The 12735-nt window shown below is 39.1% G+C and overlaps 1 protein-coding gene across 1 annotated transcript; it reads right to left on the reverse strand.

Annotated features, from left to right (window-relative positions):
• Positions 1 to 379: 379 nt before the first annotated feature.
• Positions 380 to 11562, reverse strand: arxa (aristaless related homeobox a). Its single transcript, XM_061965583.2, has 5 exons — positions 11373 to 11562; positions 9528 to 10083; positions 9075 to 9120; positions 6174 to 6502; positions 380 to 5845 (listed from the first exon to the last, which is right to left on the reverse strand). Exons 1-5 carry the CDS (start codon positions 11560 to 11562, stop codon positions 5578 to 5580), a joined length of 1389 nt encoding a protein of 462 aa, XP_061821567.1. The 3' UTR covers positions 380 to 5577.
• Between the last annotated feature and the right edge of the window lie 1173 nt (positions 11563 to 12735).

The raw sequence follows: 12735 nt of genomic DNA on the forward strand, positions 1-12735 counted from the left end.
ATAGTAGTGGAGGGGGTGGATTCAGGAGGGAATTAAGCATGTGAGGTGTGTGCGTGAAAGCCGACTGATGAAGTGGTTTGTTACTTCATTAATGACAAAGAGGACTCACTTCCAGCGACACGGTATTACAGATGTTAAGACCAATTTAGCGGCTCTAAAGCCTTCTTTCCAAGGAAGTTTTGTCGCCCGCCCGCCCAGCTAAAGTGGTGGATCTAATTGAAAACCCCTCGCTTTTGTGCCTCTTTTCACATGTTGGGGATTAAGCTCATGAATATATGGCCTCTATTTTGTCAACTTGCCCCGAGAGCACAGACACGGTGAAAATATGTCTCCTACCCCTCCTATACCCGCACATTTAGCATCAAACACACGAGCTATCTCCTCATAACACTCTTTATTCATAGTTCTATAATATTTCACATGTGTCCTGAATGCCAAAAAGAACTCATTTTCGGACTTTTTCCATCACCGCTTAAAAAAACTCTTCGTAGCTTAGACATAAATAATGATCCAAAAATCTAGTTGATTAAACACAGCTGGAATAATTCTACACAGGGTGGACATTCATCACACACACTACACCGAGTGCAAATGATCAAAACTCCTGAAATATACACAAGCTTGGAAAATGATGACTTTTGTTGGAAATGGCGTCCTCCCTTTACACAGTATATGTACAACTTTCATTTACAGTCGTTTAGGGGACCGGAGTCATTCCTGTAGAGATGACTTAAGTCAGGTCTGTGGGACCGTTTTCCTTTGGTTCTGGGTGGGTGGGTGGCAAAGAGTCAGGGTCCTGTACTGTCCCAGCCCCGTCGGTACATTTGACGTATAGCACGGGATACTTCTGATGCTTTATATTGGCAGGCCACCATGTTAAAGTGAATTTAGTACATATTAAAACTACTGTCATGACCCCAATATAAGACGACCTCTAAACGTTGTGTTGTCTTAGGTCTGGGGTGTACTATAGGGATTTAGCTTTTCCTCCTGTCGCTCACACATGCACTAGTGACTTGGGGGTCAGTGGTGTATTTACCAAGGGATATTTTTCCTAAAAAGAGGGGTGGTCTTATATTCGGGTCATGAAGGTCCATCAAATTAAATTGCAGCTGCAAGATCCAATGCAAGACTTAAAAAAAAAAAAAAAAATACAGAATTTGCCTAATACTGGAATAGAAGTGCTTCTTTTTTGTCACTTAAACACCACCAGAAACAAAGAAAAATAAGAACACACTGTAAAAATTTCACAGCATTTAACTGTATTTTTTTACAGTAAAAATACTGTAACATTACAACTGACTGTAAAAATAACGATACCCTTATATTTCATAGCAATTAAGTGTTCTTTCACAGTACAAGAATGTAGTCAGTCCTCTGTATTATCACAATAAGTTAATTCAAACTGTTCCATAGGCGACAGTGTACAGTAGGTGGCGGGATGTTGCTAAAACGAGAGTGATTTAAAATAAAATTTACAATTGCAAAGTAACAGCATTTAGTTGTAACTTTATTGTAAGTTATAGTAAAGTACTGAAAATATATTTGACAAGAAATTACACTTTAGTATGGGGAACATATTCACCATTAATTAGTTGCTTATTAACATGCAAATTAGTGACATATTGGCTCTTGAATAGTCATTAAGTATTTATTAATGCCTTATTCTGCATGGCATTATTAAACAACAACCCTAACCCTCTAACCCAGTGGTTCTTAACCTTGTTTGAAGTACCGAACCCCACCAGTTTCATATGCGCATTCACCGAACCCTTCTTTAGTGAAAAATAAAATGTTTAGTTTTTTTTCAAATTCAAGACAAAGTTATATGTCTTTGGTAACACTTTAGTATGGGGAACATATTCTAAGTAACAGACTTAATATAGAGTTATTTAGACACTAGGGGAACATATTCTAAGTAACAAAGACTTAATTGAGAGTTATTTGGTTAGTGTTAGGGTTAGGGTTAGGGTTATAATAAGGCCATGCCGAATAAGGCATTAATAAGTACTTAATAATGACTAGTTAAGAGCCAAAATGATACTAATTTGCATGTTAATAAGCAAGTAATTAATGGTGAATATGTTCCCCATACTAAAGTGTTACCATGTTTTTTTTTTACTGGTGCACAAAATGAACCGTGCATGAACATCACCTTGTTCAAAGAACAAAACCAACACAGTGAATAAACTCACAACAAATTACACACCTACACAGTCTGACTCAGGGGTCGGGAACGTTTTTGGCTGAGAGAGCCATGAAAGCCAAATATTTTAAAATGTATTTCCATGAGAGCCATGTAATATTTTTTTTAACACTGAATACAACTAAATGCGTGCATTTTTAAGTAAGACCAACATTTTTAGAGTATAATAAGTCTCTTATTCTTTTTAATAACATTGTTATTCTGAAGCTAACCAATAATAAATAAAATACTTCTTACCATTAATGCGACTTCTGGTGCTGCATGGTTTTGCTGATGGCTTTGTAGTCGTTATTTATAACACTGTGATTACCAGCGGAATTATTCATTACTTATCGTGTTAAGCAATCTCAGCTAAGATTTATCTGAGAGCCAGATGCAGTCATCAAAAGAGCCACATCTGGCTCTAGAGCCATAGGTTCCCTACCCCTGGTGTGACTTCTGCTGTTGCCGTATCCGTAATACGCCGATAGGGAGAAGTTTTTATTTACACGATGAGTCGGGTGTGTCTTGACCTGCACCAAACCCCTGAGCCCGACTCACCGAACCCCTAGGGTTCGATTGAACCCAGGTCAAGAACCACTGCTCTAACCCTAACCAAATAACTCTAAATTAAGTCTTTTTTACTTACAATATGTTCCCCTAGTGTCCAAATAACTCTCAATTAAGTCTTTTTTACTTACAATATGTTCCCCTAGTGTCCAAATAACTCTCAATTAAGTCTTTTTTACTTACAATATATTCCCCTAGTGTCCAAATAACTCTCAATTAAGTCTTTTTTTACTCACAATATGTTCCCCTAGTGTCCAAATAACTCTCAATTAAGTCTTTTTTACTTACAATATGTTCCCCTCGTGTCCAAATAACTCTCAATTAAGTCTTTTTTACTTACAATATGTTCCCCTAGTGTCCAAATAACTCTCAATTAAGTCTTTTTTACTTACAATATGTTCCCCTAGTGTCCAAATAACTCTCAATTAAGTCTTTGTTACTTAGAATATGTTCCCCTAGTGTCCAAATAACTCTCAATTAAGTCTTTTTTACTTACAATATGTTCCCCTGGTGTCCAAATAACTCTCAATTAAGTCTTTGTTACTTAGAATATGTTCCCCTAGTGTCCAAATAACTCTAAATTAAGTCTTTTTTATTTACAATATGTTCCCCTAGTGTCCAAATAACTCTCAATTAAGTCTTTGTTACTTACAATATGTTCCCCTAGTGTCCAAATAACTCTCAATTAAGTCTTTGTTACTTAGAATATGTTCCCCTAGTGTCCAAATAACTCTCAATTAAGTCTTTTTTACTTACAATATGTTCCCCTGGTGTCCAAATAACTCTCAATTAAGTCTTTGTTACTTAGAATATGTTCCCCTAGTGTCCAAATAACTCTAAATTAAGTCTTTTTTATTTACAATATGTTCCCCTAGTGTCCAAATAACTCTCAATTAAGTCTTTGTTACTTACAATATGTTCCCCTAGTGTCCAAATAACTCTCAATTAAGTCTTTGTTACTTAGAATATGTTCCCCTAGTGTCCAAATAACTCTCAATTAAGTCTTTTTTACTTACAATATGTTCCCCTAGTGTCCAAATAACTCTAAATTAAGTCTTTTTTTACTTACAATATGTTCCCCTAGTGTCCAAATAACTCTCAATTAAGTCTTTTTTACTTACAATATGTTCCCCTAGTGTCCAAATAACTCTCAAGTCTTTTTTACTCACAATATGTTCCCCTAGTGTCCAAATAACTCTAAATTAAGTCTTTTGTACTTACAATATGTTCCCCTAGTGTCCAAATAACTCAATTAAGTCTTTTTTACTTACAATATGTTCCCCTAGTGTCCAAATAACTCTCAATTAAGTCTTTTTTACTTACAATATGTTCCCCTAGTGTCCGAATAACTCTCAATTAAGTCTTTTTTACTTGCAATATGTTCCCCTAGTGTCCAAATAACTCTCAATTAAGTCTTTATTACTTAGGATTTGTTCCCCTAGTGTCCAAATAACTCTAAATTAAGTCTTTTTTACTTAGAATATGTTCCCCTAGTGTCCAAATAACTCTCAATTAAGTCTTTTTTACTCACAATATGTTCCCCTAGTGTCCAAATAACTCTCAATTAAGTCTTTTTTACTTAGAATATGTTCCCCTAGTGTCCAAATAACTCTCAATTAAGTCTTTGTTACTTAGAATATGTTCCCCTAGTGACCAAATAACTCTCAATTAAGTATTTTTTACTTAGAATATGTTCCTCTAGTGTCCAAATAATTCTCAATTAAGTCTTTTTTACTTAGAATATGTTCCCCTATTGTCCAAATAACTCTCAATTAAGTCTTTTTTTACTCATAATATGTTCCCCTAGTGTCCAAATAACTCTCAATTAAGTCTTTTTTACTTAGAATATGTTCCCCTAGTGTCCAAATAACTCTCAATTAAGTCTTTGTTACTTAGAATATGTTCCCCTAGTGACCAAATAACTCTCAATTAAGTATTTTTTACTTAGAATTTGTTCCCCTAGTGTCCAAATAACTCTAAATTAAGTCTTTTTTACTTAGAATATGTTCCCCTATTGTCCAAATAACTCTCAATTAAGTCTTTTTTACTCACAATATGTTCCCCTAGTGTCCAAATAACTCTCAATTAAGTCTTTTTTACTTAGAATATGTTCCCCTAGTGTCCAAATAACTCTCAATTAAGTCTTTGTTACTTAGAATCTGTTCCCCTAGTGACCAAATAACTCTCAATTAAGTATTTTTTACTTAGAATATGTTCCTCTAGTGTCCAAATAACTCTCAATTAAGTCTTTTTTACTTACAAAATGTTCCCTTAGTGTCCAAATAACTCTCAATTGAGTATTTTTTTTACTTACAATATGTTCCCCTGGTGTCCAAATAACTCTAAATTAAATCTTTTTTACTTACAATATGTTCCCCTAGTGTCCAAATAACTCTCAATTGAGTATTTTTTACTTACAATATGTTCCCCTGGTGTCCAAATAACTCTAAATTAAATCTTTTTTACTTACAATATGTTCCCCTAGTGTCCAAATAACTCTCAATTAAGTCTTTTTTACTTACAATATGTTCCCCTAGTGTCCAAATAACTCTAAATTAAGTATTTGTTACTTAGAATATGTTCCCCATGCTAAAGTGTTACCATTACGGTGAATGTTACTGTGAAAGAAATACAATTGCTGTGAGTTTATAATGAACATTTTTAGTCCATCTTTTTTGAGGCAGTTCTTGCATTGGATCTTAGAATGTTGACCAAATGATGTGGCGCTCATGCACAGTTTTTTTCTTTTTACTCGGTTTGGTTGTGCTACTTTGTTGGGGGGGACTTTTTCGCTCTTTTCGGGGGGTGGGTGGGTTGAGTATTCAGCACACCTCCTTTCCTGTGGCGCCGGGGAGCAGGATGTTGAGTTGGGTGAGCTGGGCCGAGTGTTCCTTGGCCTTGAGGCGCAAGGCGGCGATGCTGGAGGCCCGGCGGTCTGCTGCAGCCGAGGAAGATGCAGGGGCGGAAGCAGGGGACGGGTCTGGGAGGACGGGCCCCGCGTGGGAGCTGTCGTGCGCGGGGGGGGCGGGCTGTCGCAGTAGCGCGGCGGCGGTGGAAGCGCTGGTCAGAGGACTCATACTTGAGAAGAGCCTGGAAGGACAGAGTTGTTGTGTTCATAACAGAGCGTGTGATGGCAGCAGAGGAGGAAACATTTCCTGCCAATTAAGGCTTCCAGTGTCCCTCGGGGCAAATGAGGAGCTAATTGCGGCATGTGGCGTTTGCAGCGTCAGCGCTCTTCACAGCTTGTTTTGCAGCATCACACATTTGGTTAATTTATTAAGACATTTGGCAGTGATTACACGCCACACTGCGAATAGTTACAACACATTTCTAATCAGACGCCCCGAGATAAACAGCCACGTCATTAGCTCCACTCCGTTGCCTGTCGGTGTCACGGCGGAACAGGGGGAGGTGATACCTGCCAAAGGTGGGCCCGATGAAAGCCGGGTGGCGGAACATGGCCGCCGTGCCCAGGAAGGTGCCCAAGCCGAGGGGGGTGGCGAGCGGCGGTGCGGAGCCGTTGTGGTGGGGCGGGGCGAGGCCCGGGAAGGCGGCGGCGGCCGCTGCTGCCGTCCACGCCGACTCCAAGGCGGGATGCGGGTGAGGCGGGAAGTGTGCTCCCTCCAGGTAGTGGCTGAGAGGGTGGCCTGCTGCCAGGGGGCCCGGGAAGGGGAGGCCCGGCGGGTGTGCCTGCACACCCGCCTTCTCACGCTTCCTCCACTTGGCCCTGCGGTTCTGAAACCACACCTAGAGGGCAGACAGTGGGTAAGTCATCACTTTATAACACAAATATTCCAAACACCATGATTCAACCTTTTTTACCCCCCCAGGAGCATGCCTGGACCAGTGATGTGCGGTGAACTATACACCAGGTGAGGCAAAGATACTTTAGGAGTTTTTTCTTCTTCTTTTTTTTACTTAAATTTAGGGATGTCTGATAATGTATTTTTGCCGATATCCGATATTCCGACATTGTCCAACTCTTTAATTACCGATACCGACATCAACCGATATATACAGCCGCGGAATTAACACATTATTATGCCTGGACAACCAGGTATGGTGAAGATAAGGTACTTTAATTTTTTTTTTATAAAATAAGATAAATAAATTAAAAATATTTTCTTGAATAAAAAAGAAAGTAAAACAATATAAAAACAGTTACATAGAAACTAGTAATTAATGAAAATGAGTAAAATTAACTGTTAAAGTTTAGTACTATTAGTGAACCAGCAGCACGCACAATCATGTGTGCTTACGGACTGTATCCCTTGCAGACTGTATTGATATATATTGATATGTAATGTAGGAAGCAGAATATTAATAACAGAAAGAAACAACCCTTTTGTGCGAATGAGTGTAAATGGGGGAGGGAGGTTTTTTGGGTTGATGCACTAATTGTAAGTGTATCTTGTGTTTCTTGATTTGATTTAATAAAAACATAAATAAAAAAAAACGATACCGATAATTTCCGATATTACATTTTAACGTATTTATCGGCCGATATTATCGGACATCTCTACTTAAATTCATATGTGCAGCTCTAATCATTAGGTTGCTCATTAGAATAACAAGAAAAAGAAGGGATTTAGTTGCTTTCATAAAAACATTATCATAATGATATTATGATATGATAAATGGGTCAAAAAAGTATTTGATAAAGTTGTTATTAAATACTTTTTGGTCTCATTTGGTTTTAACAAAATAAATCAAGTATTGTGAGTGTACCTTTCTGTACTTGTATCTGAAGCAGCCATAGCTATCCTCCATGAAAACCTACTTTGTATGATCACATGAATTTTGTCTTAAAGTCCAGTTTAGAGAAGTATTTAATCTTGGATACAGTATATAATCCTCCATATTGGCAGACACATTAATTAGATTTAATGTTATTGCGAGCAATTAAACAATAGTTTTGCATCTGACAAAACACACACACAAACGCTGGTTTACTCTAATAAAAATGCCATGTTTGTTATAAATACAGTTTTGAAAAAAAGGGGGAAAAAAGGCTGGCTTCAGCTGGAGAGACATGTGTCTGCTCGCACTTCTCCCAGTGTGGCGAGTCAGAGTACTGCTAGCTTGTCACTTATTCTGCAGCTGAGTAGTTGCAAGAATGATCCCTGGGATCACTAGCGCCCTCTACCACCATGAGGCGGGAGAACTGCGTGCCTCACCCAGAGTGTCTTTGCAGCCGTTTTATGATTGCTCAGCACAAGAAATACGTTACACACATACAGTTGTTGACAAAATACACTGTACATTATATACCTCAGCTAACTAAACTATGGAAATGTATAATATAGTTCATATAGCAATACGGTCTCACTGCACAGCAGGCCAGCAGTTAGCCGAGTCATTGCGCAATCCATGGTGAGGCACAACTGGCTGCTGACTCACCGCAAGTCTCTTCTCAGTATTTGAACGGCAAATGTGAAAATTCAGCGATTTTGAATAAAAAATAATCTAAAACTGGTGAAGTTAAATGGAAAATAACTTTATAGTATAATCACTGGATACATATAACAATTTAATTTTTTTTTTTTTCTTTTTGCATTTTTTTCTTTCCATGATGGCAGGTGAGGCACTGCCTCCCCTGACTGCACGTCACTGGCCCTGGACGGATGTGGTTCCACCACAAGGTAAGCCCAAATCCGCTTCAGTCTAATTAAACCCTTCAGTGATGTCAGAGACCCCGCGCAAAATTGCCTCTCAACTGCCCCCGATGACAATTAATGCGCTTTAAATGAAATTCTTGAAAAGGGGACGTGCACAGCGAGTGGGTGTATTTAACTTTCCCACGCGGCCACTCCACTGCCGGTCAGTTTGCACTGCGGACGCACAAAGAAAAATGTCAACAGGAGGAAAAGTGATTGAGCGACAGGGACAGTACACACACACATTATTCCCACAGGGCTGTTTAGCATTACACAGCCCCTGGGGAATTTATGAGTTTTTATCACCTCCTGATGGCGCCCGCTAAGTGATTTGTTCACCTCCAGCCCCCCCCCCCCTCTGGGGGGGGGGGCTGCAGGAGCAAACACCTTTCAATGGCCCATTTGCTCCCCAAGTGCAAAAGCAAGGCATCAATGCAGCAATCATATAATAGCAAATCAAATACCCTTTCCCCTCTCTGATGGGAATCCAAACTTTATGAATGGCTTAATTGCAGCTAAAAAGCCACTTGGCTTCCCCGTTTATATAACGCGCCATAAATGGCTGCCTCAAATTAGAGCGGAACATGTGACCCCGAACGGGACAAGCGGTAGAAAATGGATGGATGGATGTGATAATATAACAACAACAAAAAAACACTTACTTGCACCCTGGCTTCGGTCAGATCCAAACGCATGGCGAGCTCTTCCCTGCAAGACGAGTGAAATATATATGTCTTGAATTCCTGTTTTTGTTGTTCCCCTGTCAACAATACAGCCGACTAAAATAGCCTTGAATTCTACGGAAAGAGCATAATTGTTCTATTTTCTCTGTCTGGTATAGATGGCCTCCTGATTGTTCCTTTTTTTCCCCCTTCTACTTCTTCTTTTTTTTGTTCCCTGCAGTCCTGTCAGTGTAACAACATAATGGTTGGAATAATGACATCCAAACAAGGCAGCCATGCACAAAAAGCAATTGAAGCTCCCTTCAGGTGCCGTGGTGGAATATAGGAATAATCTCAATTCAGTACATGCATGTAATCATCTGTGGGAATTATGCATCTTTTTATTAGTCAAACATTGTAAAAATGATTATTATGTTCCAAATAATTTCTAACCTGGTGAAGACGTCGGGGTAGTGCGTCTTCTGGAAGGCTCTCTCCAGCTCCTCCAGCTGGTAGCTGGTGAAGGTGGTTCTGTAACGCCGCTGCTTGCGCTTCATCATGCCCTCCTCCGAGTCGCTGCCGGCGGACAGACACACGCTGTCCTCCCCGTCCCCGGCGTTCAAGCCCTCCCGCTCCTCGTCCTTCGGGGAGAGCGCCGCGGCGTCCCCGCCGGAGCTCTCCTCCTCCTTCACCGCTTCCTCCTCCAACTTGGTCAGCTCCTCCCGGTCCATGAGGCCGCCGCTCTCCGCAGCCTCCGCGGGGCTTCTGCGCTCGCCCTCCGGCCGGCTCAGAACCGCGTTCTCCCTGTAGGACTTGCTGCGGCTGATGCTCACCTGCGGAGCCTGGACGATCTTTAGGCTGTCCGCGGCCCCCTCCAGCAGGACCCGCTCTCGGTCCAGCTTGTCCGCCTGCTCCTGGAGGTACTTTCCTCCAGGGCCGTAGAGGCGGCGGAGCTTGGGGGGCAGGTGCATGTCCACGCCCGGCAGGGAGAGCGGCTCTTTGCTGGGGCCTGGTCACGACAAAAAACGGTTTAAAATAATATCCTCCAAAAAAAATTCGTCGTTTTTTACATTGGGGGGCGGGGAAATCCGGTTGTGCACTAATAAGACCGATCACAACAAAAACGTGTTAAAATAAAATCTCAAATAAAATATATCATTATTTTTTTTTAACATGGGATAAAAACAATCCTGTGATCCACTAAAAAGCCTGATCACAGCAAAAACGTGTTAAAATTGTAAATGAATAATCCTGTGAATCAAATATTAATATACTCTACATAATCAGCACCATTAGAAGCACACATATTTAGTTACCTTAATTTACAATTTTGGCTGCAATTAATTAAAAACAATTTTTGTTCACACACATGCATTTTTAGACATTTGAACACATAATTAATTTTCCTGAGGGAACTCTCCTGAAGGAATCAATAAAGTTCTATCTATCTATCTATCTATCTATCTATCTATCTATCTATCTATCTATCTATCTATCTATTCCATCCATGTTTATACCGCTTGTACCTTTCGGGGTCGCGGGTGGTCGCTGGAGCCTATCTCTACTATATTACATTTTTTTATTTTTTAATACATTTTAGTCTCATTCTCAGTTTTACACATTTCTAAATGAAATCGGCACATTGTTACACATTTTTTTGTAATTTGTCAACAGTGTTAACAAATGACAATTAAAAAAAAAATCCAATTAGTCACACTTTTGAATTTTGGTTAATTGTGATTAATACCAGGTTATTTACTTGCTTGCATAATTTAAATAAACTTAAGAAAAAAAGAAAGAAAACCCCAAACATTTGAACACAAATGCAATTTTATTGTCACAAAGTCAACCGGGAATATTGTAAAATGTCAAAATGTTTTACTCGAACGGAGTGCATTTATGTGTTTGATCTAAATATCTAAAATCAAGTTAGGGTGTATTTTGGAGTGACATTGCATGATTTATCTGCTTGTATACATGATTAATGCGATATCTTTTGGAGTTCAGTCCCTATTTTTGACAGCCCTAATTGTTATACATGCAATAAAACATGTACAGTTCACAATAACAAAACATATAAATTTGCAATATATATATATATATATATATATATATATATATATATATATATATATATATATATATATATATATATATATATATATAGCATATTTTGCTTCATAGTTTTTGAACCACAAATAGCTGCAAACTTAAAGGAGATACATACTGTAATATTTTGGGGGGTAATTTTTCCTTTTTTTTTTTTTTTTTTTTTTTTTCTGCAAGGGAAGAACTTACCCAGAGCCGCCCTGTCGAGCTCCCCTCTGCCGGGCAGTGCAGCCAAAGTTTGCGCGCCAATGAGCCGCACCTTGCAGGGACTCCGGCGGCCCAGAATGCTGTCAATGCAGTAAGAAGACAGCAAAGTGGGGGATTTACTGCCTTTCCTCTCCGTCCTCCGGTGCGCGTCTTCCTCAAAGTGTCCGCTCATGTCGACGCTTCTCCTCTCTTCTATCGCCCCACGTGTGTGTGTATGTGTGTGTGTGCGCATGTGCGTGTGTGTGTGTGTGTGTGAGTGAGTGTGTGTGTGTGTGTGTGTGTGGAGGCTGACGCGCCGCTGTCGACAGCCTAGCCGCGCTCTGTCACACACTTCCCGGCTCCTGGCGCTCACACGTCTCGGCGGCTCCTGATTGGTCGGCAGCGTTCAGCGTGTGTGTGTCGAGGGAGACTCAGAGGAGCCGCTTTATATATTTTACATTAAGGTTAATTTCAAGGGAGGGAGACAAAACATGACATGGACTCTTTTGTTGCGCACGGAATGAACCTTTGTAAAAAAAAGTTTTTATTTCGTTCAATAAAAGGCCTGTCATTGCCTGTGTAAACACAAGGAATATATTCATGATGTGTTTTTACAACCAGGGGTGTCCACAGTGCGGCTTTTTTTTAATCTATTTCCGAAATAAAATCAAACAAAAAATAACCCAGGAGAAGTATAATGTAATGAGAAAAACGGAAATGTTGAGACTAATAATATATGCTTTGTCACCAATAATCATAGCGTCTTTTTTTAATCTTTTTTTTTTCAAATTCAAATTTAAACATTGGTTCACAAATTGGTCTAGCTCAGGGCCGTCCAAACGTTTTCCACCGAAGGCCAGATACTGAAAAATTTGAATATGTGATATTTTTGTCATTTTGTCAAAAAATAAATAAATAATAATAATAATGTGTCCACTATGTCAGTGGTGTCCAAAGTGCGCCTAAGGGCCTTTTACAGCACGCAGCTTGAGTTTAGTTGGCCCTCCGGGTACTGTTGAAATAAAAACAAACCAAAAAAATGTAAGGAAAAGGAAGTAATGTAATGAGAAAAAAACTGATATTTTTATAATAATCACATGCTTTGTGACCTATGACACAAAGTTTTGTCATTAAATATCTTTATATATATATATATATATATGTATATATATATATATATATATATATATATACATATGTATGCATATATGCATGTATGCATTTATATATCATCCATCCATTTTCTACCACCTGTATGCATGTATAAATATGTATGCATATGCATGCATGTATATGCATATATGTACAGTATGTGCATGTTTGTATATATACAGTATATATATATATATATATATATATATATATA

The sequence above is a fragment of the Nerophis lumbriciformis genome, linkage group LG07 (genome assembly GCF_033978685.3).
Source record: "Nerophis lumbriciformis linkage group LG07, RoL_Nlum_v2.1, whole genome shotgun sequence".
Classification (NCBI taxonomy): domain Eukaryota; kingdom Metazoa; phylum Chordata; class Actinopteri; order Syngnathiformes; family Syngnathidae; genus Nerophis; species Nerophis lumbriciformis.

What these genes read in the sequence shown, in the direction of transcription:
- arxa (XM_061965583.2), bottom strand. Translation starts at nt 11,562, where the DNA reads ATGAGCGGACACTTTGAGGAAGACGCGCACCGGAGGACGGAGAGGAAA. An exon ending in GCTCGACAGGGCGGCTCTGG is followed by an intron (nt 10,084 to 11,372) that starts GTAAGTTCTTCC and finishes TGTCGTGACCAG; the next exon opens with GCCCCAGCAAAGAGCCGCTC. An exon ending in TACCCCGACGTCTTCACCAG is followed by an intron (nt 9,121 to 9,527) that starts GTTAGAAATTAT and finishes CTCGTCTTGCAG; the next exon opens with GGAAGAGCTCGCCATGCGTT.